General features: G+C 41.5%; 1 protein-coding gene across 2 annotated transcripts in view; it reads left to right on the top strand.

Moving 5' to 3' along the window:
• Positions 1–5,634: 5,634 nt before the first annotated feature.
• The window catches only part of RUFY1 (RUN and FYVE domain containing 1), a 51,849-nt gene continuing 39,282 nt past the window's right edge, over positions 5,635–18,201 (top strand). Inside the window, exons 1-5 of one of the 2 annotated variants that reach the window (XM_004693677.2) lie at positions 5,635–5,670; positions 5,837–6,010; positions 7,348–7,465; positions 11,777–11,878; positions 13,474–13,597. In XM_004693677.2, the coding sequence (XP_004693734.1) occupies positions 5,851–6,010; positions 7,348–7,465; positions 11,777–11,878; positions 13,474–13,597 (504 nt within the window). In that variant the 5' untranslated portion in view covers positions 5,635–5,670; positions 5,837–5,850. The other variant, XM_012733305.1, reaches the window with a different exon arrangement.

Below are 18,201 nucleotides of genomic sequence, written 5' to 3'. Positions count from 1 at the left end.
AAGCACATAGCTATGCATCTTGCTTTTTAGAGTGATTATTCCTCTTCAAGAATAAATAACAAGTTCCTTCAAATGAACATGCCAGCACAGTCACTTTCACATAGATACTCACCACAGAAGGCATTATATAGATGTATGCAGTAGGTCCTTAAGTAATGCCATTGATGAGAAAAAAGTCTTTACTGATGTTAAATGAAATGATGTTATTTGTGAAGCTGCTTTCATTGTTTCAGTTCAAATAGCACTTTCTAAGAAACTACAAGCACTTAAGTGAGAACTTGCCTTATTTGCCATTTAGTAGGTGGTATGTATTATGCCTTTCTCTGTTCTTTTCCATGGCAAACTTTGTTTTCCATGTGTCAAAATGCCCCTGCACAACTGGTGCACCTCCTTCCAAAACGAAGCTCACAATAACTATTTCTGTTACAAGGCAGGGAAAGGGATACTCCCCCAGACACCCAAAACTCTAGATTCTGCCATTCACTGCATCAAGACAAAACATAGAAGACTTTTTAAAATATATATTTATTTTATTTATGCATACAAGAACTGGGTTACAGGCTAGAAGAGCAGGGGATGAGAGGATTCACCAGAAACAGAGTGGGGCAGGCAGACTGGCTGAAATACACTGCTGAGGGGAGCAGTGGGCAAGACAGAGGAGGCCTGCTTTACCATGTGGGTCACTTCTCTGCCTGAGAATTGAACTCATGCTGCAGGGCCGCAGACAGCCCCATAGTGCTGTGCTTCAACACCTTCCGGCACAAGGGAGGCCCCATATAAGACTTTTAATATAATTAGTGTACCACAGTTTTTAAATCAACCACCCAAATTTACCCATCCCCTCATGGATATATTTTCAGCCAAACAAGTTTGGCCTAAAGCAAGGCCCAAAAGCCTGTCACAAGTCTAAGGTAGTTTCCAGCAGGGACTCATAGAAAAGAGTCACAAGCAGCCAGAGACGTCTAAAAGAAAAAGAGCAAAACCAAAATCAAGATAAAAGCTGCCATAGTTGGCCCTCCCTGGTGGCGCAGCGGGTTAAAGCACAGCACTGAGAATCTAAAGCTGCTTCCGCATGAGTTCGATTCCCACCTCCCCCGGAAGTGACCACATGGTGTGGCAGACCTCTCCTGACCCGCCCGCTGCTCCCCTCAGCAGTGTACTTCGATGATCTGCCTGTTCTGTTCCCCACTCTGTCACTGGTGAAGCCTCTCAGAGGCCTCTGGCCTGTACCCCAGTTCTGTATGCACAAATAAATAAATCTAAAAAAAAAAAAAAGCTGCCATACTTGACCTCCCCATGGGTCTCTCACTCACATCTGTGTCGCCCAGTCCAGGGCCAAGAAGCAAGTGCAGTTTCTTTCCATGTCTCTATCTGCACATGTGCCTCCCTCAGGCCTCCCTCGGGCCTCCTCCTGGCTCTCCACCCTGCTTCCTTCTTTCTTCAGTCTCCTCTTCAGCTTCTTCTTCTCTCTGTTCATCCCAACCCTCCCTTGGGTGGGGCAGGGAACCTGGAACCTACCCTTTCCTGGGCAACAACATTTCCACTTCATACTGCTAAAATCCTTAAGTTAGCTACTGAGATAAGTGAAAAATTAGGAAATATAGAGACATTTCCTGTCTTTCCTGTAGTAGATAGCATAATACCACTCTAGATTATAAAATATTTTAAGACATTCAAAGACTTAAAATGAAAATCAAATATGTAAATAATCTAGTCAACTTCTCTATAATTCAGAACCCAACAGAAAATCTTGTAGAGTGTAGATAGCACATCCAGAGGTTACAGCAAGCTGCCTGCCCTTTAAGCTGTTTGTGGCTAGTAGTAGAATTTCTTTCTTTCTTTTTTTTTTTTTTAAAGATTTATTTATTTGTGCATACAGAACTGGGGTACAGGCCAGAGGCTCAGGGGCGGCGAGAGGCTTCACCAGAGACAGAGTGGGGAGCAGAAGGCAGATCGACGAAGTACACTGCTGAGGGGAGCAGCGGGCGGGTCAGGAGAGTTCTGCCACGCCATGTGGTCACCTCTGGGGCAGGCGGAAATCGAACTCATGTGGAAGTGGCTTTAGCTTCTTAGTGCTGTGCTTTAACCCGCTAAGCCACCAGGGAGGGCCACTTCTTTCTTTTTTTAAGATTTATTTATTTATGCATACAGAACCAAGATAGAGGGACAGTGAGAGGATTCACCAGAGACAGAGTGGGGAGCAGACACGCCAACTGACCAAGTACACTGCTGAGGGGAGCAGCTGACGAAACAGAAGAGGTCTGCGGCGCCATGTGGGTCACCCCCACAGCTGGGGATCGAACTTGCACTGCAGCTGCAGCTAGCTTCATAGTGCTGTGTGAACCGGGCTGCCTGTCTGGGTCCTCACCCACGCGCTTAAAATTTAGTTGTACTGGAGGGGCACACAAAGGGTCAATAATGGGTTTATTTACAAAAGAGGAAAGGAAAAGGAACCACCCAGGCAAAGATAGAGAGATACAAGGTTAACTAGAAGGTTAAGTCAGCTAGGCTGACTTGGAGTTCTGGGAACAAACTAACTGATAGCACCTGGTGACACAGTCTCGAGAGTGGTTGCCCAAGCAAGTGAGTGAACTGTTGAAAATGACTCCCTGTTTATCCCCAAAGTCCCAGAATGCCTCCTTAGCTCCGCCCTTGGATCTTCACAGTTCTCTCCTGGTATGGCTGGGAGTTGTAGTTTTCCATCACTGCAGTAGTGGGTGGAGTCCACAAAACTGCAAAGTTCCTTTAGGACATCCTTCACCTTAACACTTTAATCTGTTGCACCACCAGGGAGGACCCAGCAGTAGTATTTTTTTCTGTGCTGCACAATATAAAAGCTTTGTTGTTTTTTTTTGTTTGTTTGTTTGTTTTTAATTGTTAGGTTGCTCAAGTCTAAACTTCCAATTTTTGTGTCCCAAATCACAATGATTTAATATAAAAAAATTCATTGTTCCTTTATTTTTGTTCAGAGCAAATGAAAATCACGTAATGGGCAAAAGGATACAACCTGGTCATATTATTCTCAACCTCTGTGAGTTCTGTACTTTCATAACCATAACTACACTTGTAATTCTTTCACTGAGTTAGTTATCTTGTTTTAACCCAGAACTCTTAAATGTTTGAGAAACATTTCGGTATTGTTTATTCCATTACACCTTGCTAACACAATACTTTCTGATCAAAAGGCTGAGCTTTCAAGTAGTTCCAATCATCAAAAACTTGGAGCTATGATTTTGGCTAATTTAATTGATAGGAAATACCATCAAGTTAACCATACATGCTAGTGATGAGGATTGAACTGACAGAAAATAATAAAATGCTTGTATTTGTGCAGGGTGACAGGAACATTTGAACTTTCAAGAAAGGAGACTTCATTTGGGATTTGGGAGTTGTACTCTAGAGCAGGGCATTAAGAGGAATGTAATGGATAGGGATGAATTGCCTTTCTTGTCTAGCATGAGCAAAGAGCCTGTGAAACCTGAGGATCAGGATATAGATTTCTTGAAAACATTTGGGGATGCCTCATCCTTGCCAAAACTTAGCTACAGATGTATTCGCATTCAAAGACCATTAGTTTATAGAGCTGGGCTGTGTTTTTGGTTTTGTTTTGTTTTGTTTTTTAAGATTTATTGATTTATGTGGCCTTCCAGGTTGTGCAAGGGGTTAAAACACAGCATTAATGAAGCTAGCCGCAGCTGCTTCAAGACAAGTTCAGTCCCAGACGGGGATTTGACCCACATGCCGTGGCAGACCTCTCTGTCTTGCCCACTGCTCCCCTCAGCAGTGTACTTCATCAATCTGCCTGTTCTGCTCCCCACTCTGTCTTTGGTGAATCCTCTCACCACCCCTGCATCTCTGGCCTGTACCCCAGTTGAGTATGCACAAATAAATAATCTTTTCTTAGAAAAAGGTTTATAAAGACTGTACAGAAAGATATCTTTTAAAAAAAATAAAAAGATTTATTTATGCATACAGAACTGGAGTACAGGCCGAGATGCAGAGGTGGTGAGAGGATTCACCAGAGACAGAGTGGGGAGCAGAACTGGCAGATCTACAAAATACCACTGCTGAGGGGAGTAGCTGGCAGGTCAGGAGAGGTCTGCAAAGCCATGTGGGTCACTTCCCTGGTTTGGGATCAAACTGGTGCAGCAGTGGCCACAGTGCTGCACTTTAACCTATTGCAGCCACCAGGGAGGGCTCAGGTTCAGTGTCTTTAAGGGTAAATCTCTAAAAATTACTTCTATGGTTTTATTAGACAAGAGGAGGGTTTCCCTCCTTTTGTTGAGTTTCTACAATTTTTATTTCTTTTGCCAATAATCCACTTTATCATTTCAAATTTACAAAGTAATACATAGGAGCCTCTCAATTTAAAAAGAAGTGCAGTTTTCCCCACCCAAGTGCTTTTACTTAGCCCATTTTTCTCTCTCCACAACTGAGGTGAGTTGTGTAGAACATTTTTCTTAACCAGCATGTTTTTCTATGGGTTTTGCTGAGAGAATGTAGAATTTTTCGTGCAGGATTTTTTTTTTTTTTAAACCCACGATAGTATTTACTTTAATGCCTTTACTATATAAGCTCAGTCATAATGCCCCTCTGATGCGAGAGAGAGGGGCACCCCAGTGGCTGAAGCCAAGACTATTACACTACTTGCAGACTTCGCTATGTATACGTGTACGTGCTCTTAACTATATGTCCCTATTGATTAATGCCCACGAAATAAAGCAAGTAAATAATTACTATCCAGAATATAGATCAATAAGAAAAAAGGCAAACAATTCGACCATAAAGAGGTTTACCAAGCAATTCAAAGACTACTAAGAAACAATAAACATGATAACCTGCTTGACCTTACTAGTAAGCACACACCTGCAAACTCAAACTGCAGGCCACCCCACACCCCTCTTTCCAAAGTGTGACCCGCAAACTACTGGCAACTGCACCTAGGCACGTGGGCACTGGTATGCGGAGACCGGTAGTCTCGCCTAGCTCCAAAGGTTATTTCTCCTGTGAGACCCCTGTAGTTTGAGGTCTGTGTCTTTTAAATAAAATAACTAGAGTGACAGCTTTTCTGGGTCCAAGTGAACATTTAGGAGGCATTTGTCATGGATCTCTGATATTGAAGGCAGACCAACCTTTTAACTGAAGACGAAGCGACAAGATAAACGCAGTTGGAATCTGATGAATTTATTTGGCTAACGAGTTTACGTACAAAAAGTGTCAAGTTCCTAAATGTCCACTAATTGTTCGAAAGATGGGCAACAACGAAAATTTAATCCTGAAACTAAGAAGCAGATGCGTCCGCGAAGGCACCATCTGGCACCACTGAACAAAAAAACTCCGATCCCGGAAGCTGCAGCGTCTGCCTTCCCCGCCCCGCAAAGGGGGCGCAAAATGGCCTGAAGAGCTCCCGGGTCGTACCCTCGAGCAGACTAGTCCAATAGGAGAGTTAGGGCGGGGCTCCCTCCTGGCCGCCCTCTTCGGGCCTGGCGTCTGGAATTTCCGCCTTTTCATTGGTCAAAGGTGGAATGCCGGATGTGGGAGAGGCCAATCGCAGCGAGCCTTGGTAGAGCCGTCGCCCTGGCAACGCGCGGAGCCGCCTGGGAGAGGCCTTGGGAGGCTGATCCAATGCCCTGGCGCCCCTGGTGCGGCTGTGTCTTCCAGGGATTCGGGGTCAGTTGACTGCTAACCCCAGTTTTCCGCCAGTCGGGAATCCGCGCTGTGAGCACACTTCTGGGTCCCTTACCTGGCTTGTCTTCCCTCCATCACTTCGCATGCAACCTCACCCCGGACCACACTCAGGCCACTAACGAAATTGTCCTTGCCTCTGCCCCAACAGCGTCCAAGGGCCAGATGATGGAGGAGCGTGCCAACCTGATGCACATGATGAAACTCAGCATCAAGGTCTTGCTCCAGTCTGCCCTGAGCCTGGGCCGCAGCCTGGATGCGGACCATGCTCCCTTGCAGCAGTTTTTTGTAGTGATGGAGCACTGCCTCAAACATGGGCTTAAAGGTGAGCCTGAGGGGGCGGCTGGGGAAAGTAGGGCTGTTAAGTATGCATTCGTTCATCGGTGCCCAGCATTGTTCTGCGTGCTAGAGAAACAGCAGTAGACAAAACTGACAAAGTCCCTGCCACAAGCGTGACATACTAGAGCGGCCATTCCAATAGGAATGGAATGCCATGTAAACTACAAATGAAGATTTAATGTTCCAGTAACCGTATTTAAAGGGTGGAAGTAGGTTAAATTTTGTATTTCATTGAGCCCAGTATTTCCAAAATACTATCATTTGGCACTCTATTTAAAAACCTTTTAATGTGATATTCATCATTTTCACATGATGGCTTGGAAGTTCATTGTGTGTTACACTTACAGCACGTGTCAGTTGCACCAGTATGTTTTAAGTGCTCAATACCCCATGCTGTTAACGGCTTCCTTGGACAGCACATCTCTAGAGGATGAGACAGACAAATGGAAAACAAAACCAATTACAAATGATACAAATTCAAGGAAGCAAAATGAATTAAATGATAAGCAATCAAGGAAAAAAATCGTTCAGCTAGAGTGAATGTTTTTCCAGAAAGATGAAGTGTGAGCAATGCCTAAAGGAGGCATCAACCTTACAGAAACTGACAGCATTCCTAGCTAAAAATTTTAAAAAGGAAAAGTGGGTCCTGAATGCAAAGGCCCTTAGAGAAACCAACCTTCGTTTGAGAAGGACAATGAGTAACTAAGGCAGGCATGCTGAAGCAGAAGAGATGAGATCGGGGAGGAGGGGCTGGATCATACAGGCCTTTATAGGTCAGATGTGGAGCTGGATTTTATTCTGAGTAGATTTGGAGGAGTTTAAGCAAGAGAATGACATGACCTCACATTTTTGAAAAGAATGTCCCACTGTGTGGAGAACAGATTGTAAGGGAGGGAAGGTGACTAGTAGGAGTGGAGAAACCCATTCCAGCGTTATTGCAATAGTCACATATGGGATGGTGCTTTTAAATTAAGTATTGCTTTTGGCATTAGGTATGAAGAAGAAAGGGGAAGGAGTTTGCAGGTGATTATAGGAGGTACTTTGTTTGCTTTATTTCATGTATTTTGTCTTGTCAGAATTTATTATTGATAACTTGTTATTCATTGTCTCCATTAAATATTTGGAGAAAAAGCATAATAGCTATATCAGAGAAACCCTGTAACCCTCATTTGTAATTTGGGAAGTTACTTGGTCAATCCCAAGACTAAATCTGAAAGGTGCAGTGGTAGAATTCTGTAGCATTCATTTGGGTGAGTAGCTGTAGGTCCCTGAAGAAATTTTGCTACCTGTCCTTATGAATAATACTTTTGTTTTCCCTTTTAGTTAAGAAGAGTTTTATTGGCCAAAATAAATCTTTCTTTGGTCCTTTGGAGCTGGTGGAGAAACTTTGCCCAGAATCATCAGATATAGCCACTAGTGTCAGAAATCTGCCAGAACTAAAGTGAGTGAGAAGTCATCACACTGATTTGATTTTTTTTAACACCCTCATGTTTACCCTCTTCATAATTCCTTGCTGAGAAAACTTGGGAACAAATTAGCACGAATCAGTCTCTGCTTCGACTTTAATCCCAGCTCTGTTATTTACTTGCTACATAACTTTAAGTAAGATTTGCTCCTCTCTAAGCCTCAGTTCCCTTTTCTGTGAAATGGAAACAGTGATTCATATTTGTCACAGAAGATATAACAGTTTGAAAGTTACTACCTTGCCCTACTCCCTCCTCAGGAGTAGTTCCAAGAGGGAAGGGAGTCAGTGTTACACTCCTGGAATCATTGCTTCAGGTATTATCTGTCTGGACAGTTTTCTGCACAGTACAGTTTGAGCCAGATTGGAGATTCTAAGATGAGACACTTGGAAAAATATGGGCTCCTGAACCTTTGGCCATGTCTGGATTTGCCCTTGGAGTCTTCATACATAGGCACAGAATAAAAACACTGAACAGAACACCAACAAAGCATTATCATGGAATCTGCATGGAATTTAGGAGGGACACTAGAGAGCCTTAGGTCATGGAAAGAACTCCCTTTCCACCGCTGTTTGACCAGTGTCCCACAGAGGCATCCTCTTCACATATCAAATAATAGCCACCAGCATTTACCATGCTGCCTGCCACGTGCCAAGCATTGTGCTAATGAGATTTAATTATCTCATTAACCAACAAAAACATAAAAAGTATATGCTGTGTGGAATCCGAGACTGAGGAGGTAAGTAACTGAGTAGTAGCCAGGAAGAGAACATAGGCCTGTTAACTCTGAAACCCTCACAGTGCCACTAAAGGCCATTGCTGCCAGCCCCATGCATTTTTCTCAATATGGCGTTATCCCTCTGCTCCTGTCCCGAGTTCAGTTCTCTGGGTCTATTGCACACAAAGTGGAAATTTTTACATGTGATACCCTTTCAGATGTTTATTTGCTGACCTCTTATGAACTTTGTTTCTTCAGTTCTTTATGTGATAAGATTGTCCATCCCCGTCCAACCAGCTTACTCCCTGGAAAGCAAGGTGTGTTCTGATTGTAGTGGAGCAGGGCAATTTTCTTCCTGCACTGGAGCCTCTGTTTTCATTTTTGAAGTTTTTTATACTAGTCAGAAGTCACTGTGGGCTGAACCCCCACCTGTTTCCACATTAACCTTGTGGATGCTAAGCAATGGGCAAGCTTAAGCATGCAGATCCTCTTCCATTTGCCAGAACTGAAATACATGCTTATATGGCCTAACTTCCGCAGAGGAGCAGTCTTGTGGGAGAGAAGGAGCTGCTGTTTTGCTCTATGTAACTGCAGTGTTTTTACTATTACATAGTAGCAAAAGCTCTAAAACTTCTACAGTATTTGGAAGTTAGGCCTAGTGATTAGGGAGAGTGGGGGCTGGTTACTCTAAGGTGGTTTGAAACTTGCAGGATAAATTTTACATCCTGGGAGGTCTCTCTAGAGCATAGTTCCTTTAACCAAGATAAAAATGTCTCGCGATATTGTCTATCATCCAGAATTCTTCATTATCTTTATGTCATGGTTTATTATTGATCATACCTTACATGATAAATAGCACATATTGACACTTAAACTCAGACAAGGCTTTAGTCTTTCTTGCTGTTTTAGGGGGCATTTTTTTCTAATTATTTTAACTTACAAATAGAAAACCTCTTAGACAAACAAAATGTATAGGCACATTTTTACTCCATGATTTCTCAAATCCTCACTTATTCCCTACTCCCCAAGATGAAAAACTCTTCTGAAAAAGTATTCAGCCACCAACAGTGAAGTTATTTACAGGGTTATGGGTCAGTTTCACACAGAAGAAAAACCAATAAATCTCATTATAGCAAATCCTATAGCTGTTGGCATGGCAATTTTCTGGAATTCTTCCCTATAAGGTTTGGTGCATCTTTTAACCAACCAAATCTAATCTTCACAAACTTCCCACCATCACTACCAACACCAGGAAGTCAGGAACGTTGTGTTTCTTTCTTGAAAATTAGAAATTACCATTTTTTTACTTGTTTTTTAACTAGGAAATAAAAACAAAGAAAAAATTTCTTCCAGTAACCTACTACTCAGAAAAAACATTCCTGCATTTTATATCTTATTCTGTTTCCTTCCAGACTCATCCAGTGTATACTCGGACAAATAAGATTCTGTTTTTATACCCCCACCATGGCATCATAGTCCACTTATGAAGGTGTTTCCCCATGATCCTTCAAAATTACCAGTGCATCTTGGACCCAGCAACCCCACTTTGGTGATAACCCCACAGATCTAACAACATGAAAGTGATGCATGTACAGAACTATCCATTGCAGTATTGCTTATAATAACAGAGTAGCAATAGCTTAGATTAAAAAAAAAAAAAACCAAAAACTATTAAATAAATTATGGAACAGTGCAGCACTGAAACACTTTTTAAAAAGTGAGAAATTCTTGTCTATCTGGAAAGAATTTCAAAATAACAGATACTCAGTGAAGTAAGCAAGTTGCAGAATAGCATGTGGAACAATTTTTTGTCAAAAGGGTAGAAAATTTGATTTTACATGATTAGAACAGTTTTCAAAGGAGCGTAAACTAAGAATAATATATTAATGTATGGGGAAGGTAACTAGGAAAATTTCAGCATTAAAGTATGCTATTTTGTAGCCCTTTTTGCATAATAGATGTTAAACCTCTTTCCATAGATATCCATCCATCCAGGGGAATCCATAGCATTCTGCTGTGTAGCTTCTTTGGCCTCCCATTATCCAAACAGTGCAGTGGGGATCACCCCCCAACATTTTGTTGACATCCTAAATAAATTACTTCCTTGCGATACATGACTAGATGTAGAATTTCAATAACCTCCCGCCATCAAATTGCCTGCTGGAAGGATTGTTAGAGCCATTGTAGTCTACTACTCTCACACCAAAACAGCATGCATCCGTGGCCATGTTCCACTTCATGCCAACATTAAATCTTTTTCTACCATCTTTCCTTTTTTACTCTAGCTCAACAACGTTTATCAGCAATGGGAAAGGAAGCTCAAAGCCTTTTGCATTGGAGAAGTTAGGTCGTCCCTTCCTGGCCTGGCTCCTGAAATTACCAGCTTTGCCATCAGCCCTGAGAGCTCCTTTGAGGCAGATATTGAGTGCAGTGGTACTTCTTGTACTTTCCTGGATGTCACGAAACAGTTTAAAAGTGTTAGGTCGCAACAGACCTCTCCTCCTGTCTCGCCGGCTGCTCCCCTCCACAGTGTATTTCAGTCAATCTGCCTGCCTGGTCCCCACTCTGTTTCTGGTGAATCCTCTCTCCCTCCACGCCCCTGGGCCTACATGCTAGTTCTTGTATGCATAAATAAATAAATCTTTAAAAAAAAAAAGAAATAAAAGTGTTAGGTCTAAAGTTGGGAGGCTTTTTTTATTCTAATATTTAAAGGAGATCTTTTCAAAGTTGCATCTTTGAAAGGGATTGCATTACACTTGAATATATTTAACAATACTGAACTGTATACTTCAAAAGATAAATTTTATGCTTTGTGTTTTTTATCACAATGAAAAGTAAAATTGCACCTTTGAACTAATGTCTTAGAAATTTTGTGAGATTGCAACACTTTTTTAAAATATATATATATTTATTTATTTTGCATACAAGATCTGGGTTGTAGGCCAGAGGTGTGTGTGGTGAGGTAAGAGGATTTACCAGAGACAACGTGGGGAGGAAAACAGATGGACTAACTGAAATACATTGCTGAGGGGAGCAGCTGGTGAGACAGCAGAGGTCTGCTGCGCCCTGTGGGTCACCCCCCACCCCTGGCCAGGTACTCCCACCATCCCTGTGATAGGGCTGACTTAACCCCTAGGCCGCCAGGGAGGCCTGAGCCCACAACACTTTAACAAGCACTATATTCTATGTATTGATCTTTTAAGAGTATTTAGCTATTACACACATCTATTCTGGTATTTCCTGGCTTCCTGTGAAATTTTATGATATACACAAAGTTGTATTTTACTGTATTCCAGAAATCAGATTTTTGTGGCTTAAAATTTTTTTCTTGTGTGTGTGTATACAGAATTCAGCCAGTTTCCAAAGATTGCAATTAGATGTTTTTTTGACCTCCCTGTGAGCCAGCCCCTACCTCAACTCCCCCTATCTCTATACAAATGTAGCTTTTCTTAAAATGTTCTCTGCATCTGTGTATGTGTGTGCAGCTCATGTGTGAAACTGCGGGAATAGGCTTTCTCTTTGTTTTTGATGTTATTGTTACACCGTAACAGTTTGATTCTCTGAATTCTAGGACAGCTGTGGGAAGAGGCAGAGCTTGGCTTTATCTTGCTCTCATGCAAAAGAAACTGGCAGATTATCTGAAAGCGCTTATAGACAATAAACATCTCTTAAGGTATTTCATCACCTACCTTTACTTCCCTTTTGCTTTATAAAATATTAGAACATAGTTCCATAATTCATTTTGAATTAAGAGTGTATAATGCATACAATTTATATTCAGAAGACTAATAGTAAATATTCTGTGACTTAGATTTAAAACAGCAGTCTTTCATCTTTGGAGCACTGATGTGTAAACATAAAATTCATATTACTTTTAATTTTGAAAAATTGTTTTCTGCCCTCCCTGGTGGCAGAATGCGTTAGGACGCAGCACTGCATGCTATTTGCATCAGATTTAGTGCGTATTCGATCCCCGCCTCAGGTGACCCACATGGCGCATCAAAGCTCTCCTGACCTGCCCTCTGCTCCCCTCAGCAGTGTCCTTTGTCAATCTGCCTGTTGTGCTCCTCACTCTGTCTCTAGTGAATCCTCTCACCACCCCTGCACTGCTGGCCTGTATCTCAGTGCTGTGTGCATAAATAATCTTATTAGAGAGAGAGGCTATTTTGAAGATAATTCTCCAAAAATACCTAAGATTAGGTAACTGTTTCAACAAAATGATATTAGATTGGATGATAAAGGAAACAACTAATTTATAGCTTGATGCAATGAGTAATTTTAAATCCTAAAACCCCACATTTTGAATGTCCCATACCTTTGTTGCCTGTTTCAGGATTCCTTATCTAGTTTCTAAAATTTCACATCTCTTAGTATCAATAAAGACTTAACTGGTCATCTCTGAGGTTTATGAATATTTCTGTTTCTGAATTTATAGCTATATACACAAGAATAATCATATAAAAGTAATTAATCCCTAGAATATGAGAATTTACAAGTGAGGAACCTAAGAGTTGATTTTCTTCTCTCATTCAAATAAAAATGTCTTATAGAATGGCCTGCAGAAAAATTTCATTATTTTCAAGTCATAATTTATTGAATATATTTATACATGATCAATATTGATTTCAAATACCTTATATGCTTTGTACTTTCAGTTACACCAAATAACTTTTGAGGTATAGATTTTGCTCTAATGAAATAATTTCTCAGACAGCAAGTTCCTAGACTTTCCCATCCAGACACAGTATAATAAAGGCAGGGGGTGGATCCCACTACAGATGACCAGGTAACTGGGGGTTAAGGCAGTAAAAGCTGCCAGTATTACTCAGTGGAACACGGGGAAGAAGGAAGAGTTTGGTTCTTGGATATGGAGAGGCTTTTGATTCCCCATTGATGTTGACATGACTTTTAAGTGCAGTGTTTCATAGCATTGTGGAAGAAGAGACAGCAGGAACAGGAAGTTCAGTGTGATAATTAGGAATGCAGGAACCAAGAAAAGATGACGATGACTGTGGTATAGGAGCTAATCTTAGATAGCAGGAAGGGGCAACCCATCTAAGCCACAAGAAGAGAGGTGAAGCCAGAGAAAAAGCAGTAGTGCTGAAAGCAGGAGAGGAAAAGTGAAAGGCAAAAGGAACTCTGACAGTGAGCTTCTCACTGTTGGATAGCCAGGCCATCACCTTAGAGGTAAAAAAAGCAAGTGAGGTTGGGACAAAGGGGTGGTAGAGTATTCATGAACAGCTTGTCTGTTGTGTGCCTCTCTTTCAGTGAGTTCTATGAGCCTGAGGCATTAATGATGGAGGAAGAAGGGATGGTGATTGTTGGTCTACTGGTGGGACTCAATGTTCTTGATGCCAATCTCTGCTTAAAAGGAGAAGACTTGGATTCTCAGGTAAATTGGGAACTTTGACTCTAGATGGAATACCTTCTTTCAGTTATGGATTTTACATAGGATCTACAGGCTTGTGCTGAACCTGAGAAAGGGACAGGTGACTGCAAGTATCTTTTGGGGGCTGGCTGGAGGGAATATGAACCAGGGACAAGCTCAAAGAAGCATAAAGAGGTAGCATGGATAGAGACACACAAAAAGCTGGAGACTAGACCTAGTGGTTAGCCAGCAGTCATAGTAAAGGGTTAGCCTTGTCCTGTGAGCTGTGGGAAGCTGCTGGAGGTCTTTAAGCAGTATACACTAAAGTGCCCAGGCCTGGATTTGAGAAAGTCACTAATTAAAAGTGTCTGAGAGGCCCTCCCTGGTGGCGCAGCGGGTTAAAGCACTGCACTGAGAAGCTGAAGCCACTTCAGCATGAGTTCGATCCCGGCCTGCCCCGGAGGTGACCACATGGCGCGGCAGACCTCTCCTGTCTCGCCCGCTGCTCCCCTCAGCAGTGTACTTCGTCGATCTACCTGTTCTGCTCCCCACTCTGTCTCTGGTGAAGCCTCTCACCGCCCCTGAGCCTCTGGCCTGTACCCCAGTTCTGTATGTACAAATAAATTAATTCTTTAAAAAAAAAAAAAAAGTGTCTGAGAATAGAGACTACAAAAACCTTGAGCAGACTAGTCTGGAAATCCCAAGGTTAGATGGACCATGAGAACATAATAAGGAGAGATTTTAGAAGTCACATTGATTAAAAAGGGGCTCAAGTGACAGCAGGTAGAATGAACTACAAGCTATGTGGAGTGGGACAGCCCTCCTGAGTGGTTGTTTCTTCCTACATGGGAGCAGGTGTCTAAGGCTGAGGCCTAAACTAGAGGTGAGGAGTCTTAAGTATCTTGGAGGCAGACACCCTGATCCATCCACCCACCCTTCTTTAGGTTATCTGTAATTGGCTGGACGGTTATCTAGCTGCCTTCCTAGCAAATGTTCGGACCTGAAGAAACAAAAATCCCAGGCCAGCTTATTTTTTTTCTTTTATTTTTTGTTTTTGGTAACCTGTCCCTTTTTTTATTATTACTAGTTTTATTTTTGATTGTTGAGAATTTACAAAAAATACAGAGAAGTATTTTTAAAAAGACCGTAGAGATCAAATATAGTTCCATTACTCAGAAACAGTTAATCCAGTGTTAAATTTTGGTATATGCCCTTCCAGTACATGAGTGAGGGTGTATGAGTTAGAGAGAGTGTGTGTTTGTTCTTATATTTTAAAAAGAGATGTTTGACATTTTCTTTTTTATTAAAACCAAAAGGTAATAATTCCAAGCACACTGTTTTTTATTTTTCTTATTTAATAATCTTGTTCCACACAGTTTTTTTAATGTCAACAAAGATGTAGAACATTTTAAGTGAATGCATAGTGTTCCATTTTATGAATGTGCCATACATAACTTGTGTTACAAATAGCTGTTTGACTTAAGTGTTTCCATATTATAATAATACTTTATAAACATCCTTATACCTCTCTACACACTTGTTCATTTATTTCCTTAGGATAACTTTTCGGATTGCTGTCAGAATATACATACATGAGTATTGTGATAGCATAGGCTTTCTTGGTCTTTTTTAGTCTTACCTGAAGCTTGAGAACTAGAAAGGTCACTTTTTTTTTACATAATTTATTTACCATTGGGGTAGTTCAGCTTTTATTATTCTTTGTTCATGTCCTTTGCCATTTTTCTGATTTTCTACCTTGTTCTACTCCTTTATTAGACAGCCATGTGTTCACGATAGAGATAAGACAGGTTTTATATCGATCCGTTGTTGGGCAAATATCAGACAGCATATGTTATTCGCCAAACATTACTTCACCATTTCTGGCAGAGCACACTGCTGTCAGAGCAATTCAAGGGGGGGAGCTTGGAAGAAAACTTCCACTTCACCCTTGACTTTTTCTTGCACTGTAGTACATTGCAGTGTGTACTACCTCAGCAGGTAATTGGAATTTGTGGACCACTGTCTCCTTTGTGGCCTGTTGTTGACAGAAATACCCTTATGTAATAATACATCACTATACGTTTAGAGGTAGTCACTGGTTTTGAAAATTTTTTCTGGCTTTTTGTGGCTGGGTCTGTCTGTTGAAAAAAAATTACAATAAATTTTTTTGTAAATCATATTTTCCCTTTCTACCTTTTAAAATATTGTACATATCAGGTTTCTACCCTAACTGAAATAACTTTTTAAACCTAACTGTGTATTTTTTTGGAAGTCTCTTAAAATGTTAATTTTTGCCAGAAAAGCTAACAGTTTTGTTAAGTCCTTTGGTTTACTATTGTACTGGGTTGTTGGGAAAGTCATGACATTTTTTCTGTTTTTTTTTTTAGCAAAATGTGTCATGACTTTTCTGACAACCCAGTAATAAACATTTTCCATTCAGAAACCTTGATTTTTTTTTTTTTTGAAAATGATTGATTTCTGTGTATTTACACATATAAGAGCTGGGTGCTGTAGGCCAGAGGTTGAGTGCAGAGGGAGGTAAGAGGATTCACCAGAGACAAAGTAAAAAGTAGAACAGGCAGATTTCCTGAAATACACTGCTGAGGGAACCAGTGGGCAAACCAGGAGAGGTCTGTAGTGCCGTGTAGGTCAGCTCCTAGTGAGAGATCAAACTCATGGTGGAGTGGCTGGAGATAGCTTGATAGCGTTGAGACTTTAACCCCTGTGCCACCAGGGAGGCCCCATCATCCTGATTTTTTTTTTTTAAAGAAAAGCATTCTTAAAATCCTTTTAATTGGGGCCCTTCCTAATGGCATACCAGGTTAAAGTGCCTAACTATGAAGCTGTCTGCAGCCGCTGTAGCACAAGTTTGATCCCCAGCCAGGAAAGTGACCCACATGGTGCATCAGACCTCTCCTGATCACCACCTCCCCCACCACCTTTCCCTCCCCCCCCACCCCCCCGCACTGCTCCCCACTCTGTCTCTGGTGAACACTCTCATCTCCTGCACCTCTGGCCTATACCCCGGTTCTTGTATGCATAAATAAATCTTTAAAAAAAAAATTCCTTTAGCTTGATAAATAGAAATAATCTCTTCTCGTTCTACTGGTAAGCCAAAATGTACTTTCACAGTCATCTAGTTGTTTTGTTTTGCTTGTTCTTTGGTTACCAACACTCTTCTAGCAAAGACAAGCAATGGCAAAAGCAATAGAAGTTTTAGATCTGGAAGCTCTGGAAGGAAAGTCTAGGACATCATCATCGAGGTAGTTCTCAGCATTGCCTAATTTTCAAACAGCCTGTTTCTTTTGCAAGAGAGATGCACAGGCACCCTTAGTGGCCATGTCCAGGCCTGCTTTCTTATTGTTTCTTAAATCTGTTCTAACACCTTTTGCTAGAAGCAATTAAACAATATTTGCATAACCCTTCTGGGCAGCACCCTGTAAGGGTGTGTCTCCAAACTTTTTCTGTTGGTTTAGTTCAGTGGTTGGTTGAGTACATAGCATTCCACTGTGTCTTTGTGACAACAAAGATAGGGCTTCTACCTGTGCCTTAGCCATTAACTCCGGCTTTCTGAACACTCTCAACTAACTTGGGTTGCCCCTTTTTGCAGTTTCATGCAAAGGATTGTCAGTGAATTCTATCTGCTCAACCGTATACCTGCTTGGGATTCGTGCCTTTGGAGGTGCCTTTTCTCCAAAGGCAATGTCAGTAATGTAGATAATACCACCTTCCTCAAAGTAAAATTAACCTGGAGTTCTTGGATCATAATAAACAGTATTCTGAACACCATAATTTCTCCTGGCATGACTGGTTTGGGTGGCAACTTCGACATCTTGCTTCTTGGAGTGTCTGATCCTAAAGACCTCACACAAAAAGGCTACCAGTCTGCATGCCAGCTGTGCTCCCAGAACTGAGTTTCTTTTTTTATCTGGTTTACAGTGGTACACCTTCAACCACCCCACCATGGGAGGAGTACGGGCATAGCTGGTTCTCTCCATCTGTGTGGTTTTTACATTTAAATATTGTGCTTGCCATTTGTTTTGACATAATGTAAAGCGGGATGGGGGTGGGAGGTTAGAGTTCTTTTTTTTTTTTTTTTAAAGATATATTTATTTATGTACACAAGAACTGGGGCACATTCCAGAAGTGCAAGGGGTGAGAGGATTCGCCAGAGACAGAGTGGGGAGCAGAACAGATAGACTTGACTGCAACCACTGCTGAGGAGAGCAGCAGGTGACACAGGAGAGGTCTGCCACGTCATGTGGGTCAGCTCCCTGGCCAGGAATCAAACTCAGTGCTGCTGTGGCTTGATAATGCTGCACTTTAACCTGTTGTACAACAAGGGAGGGCCCTGGTTAGATTTCTTCTTTCACAAGCTGGAAACCAGTTTTCTCAATATCATGAATCAGATTATGTAGATTTTCTATTGGTTTGAAATTCTTCCTCTTTATCATGTGTAAAATAGTCATAATACACTAAAGTTTCTTCCTGGAACCTTGTGTTTAGGCCCAGATGTCTTAATTCCTGTGCCATAGTGTAGTCTTCATTATAATGATGGAGGGGAAAAAAAGCCCTCCACTTCTGGACAAGACGAGTTTGTACATCTCCCCATGTCTGCATGGATTTTC

The sequence above is a fragment of the Condylura cristata genome, unplaced genomic scaffold, assembly GCF_000260355.1.
Source record: "Condylura cristata isolate star-nosed mole 26May11 unplaced genomic scaffold, ConCri1.0 scaffold00040, whole genome shotgun sequence".
NCBI lineage: Eukaryota > Metazoa > Chordata > Mammalia > Eulipotyphla > Talpidae > Condylura > Condylura cristata.
This window is presented reverse-complemented; position numbering and strand designations above follow the sequence as displayed.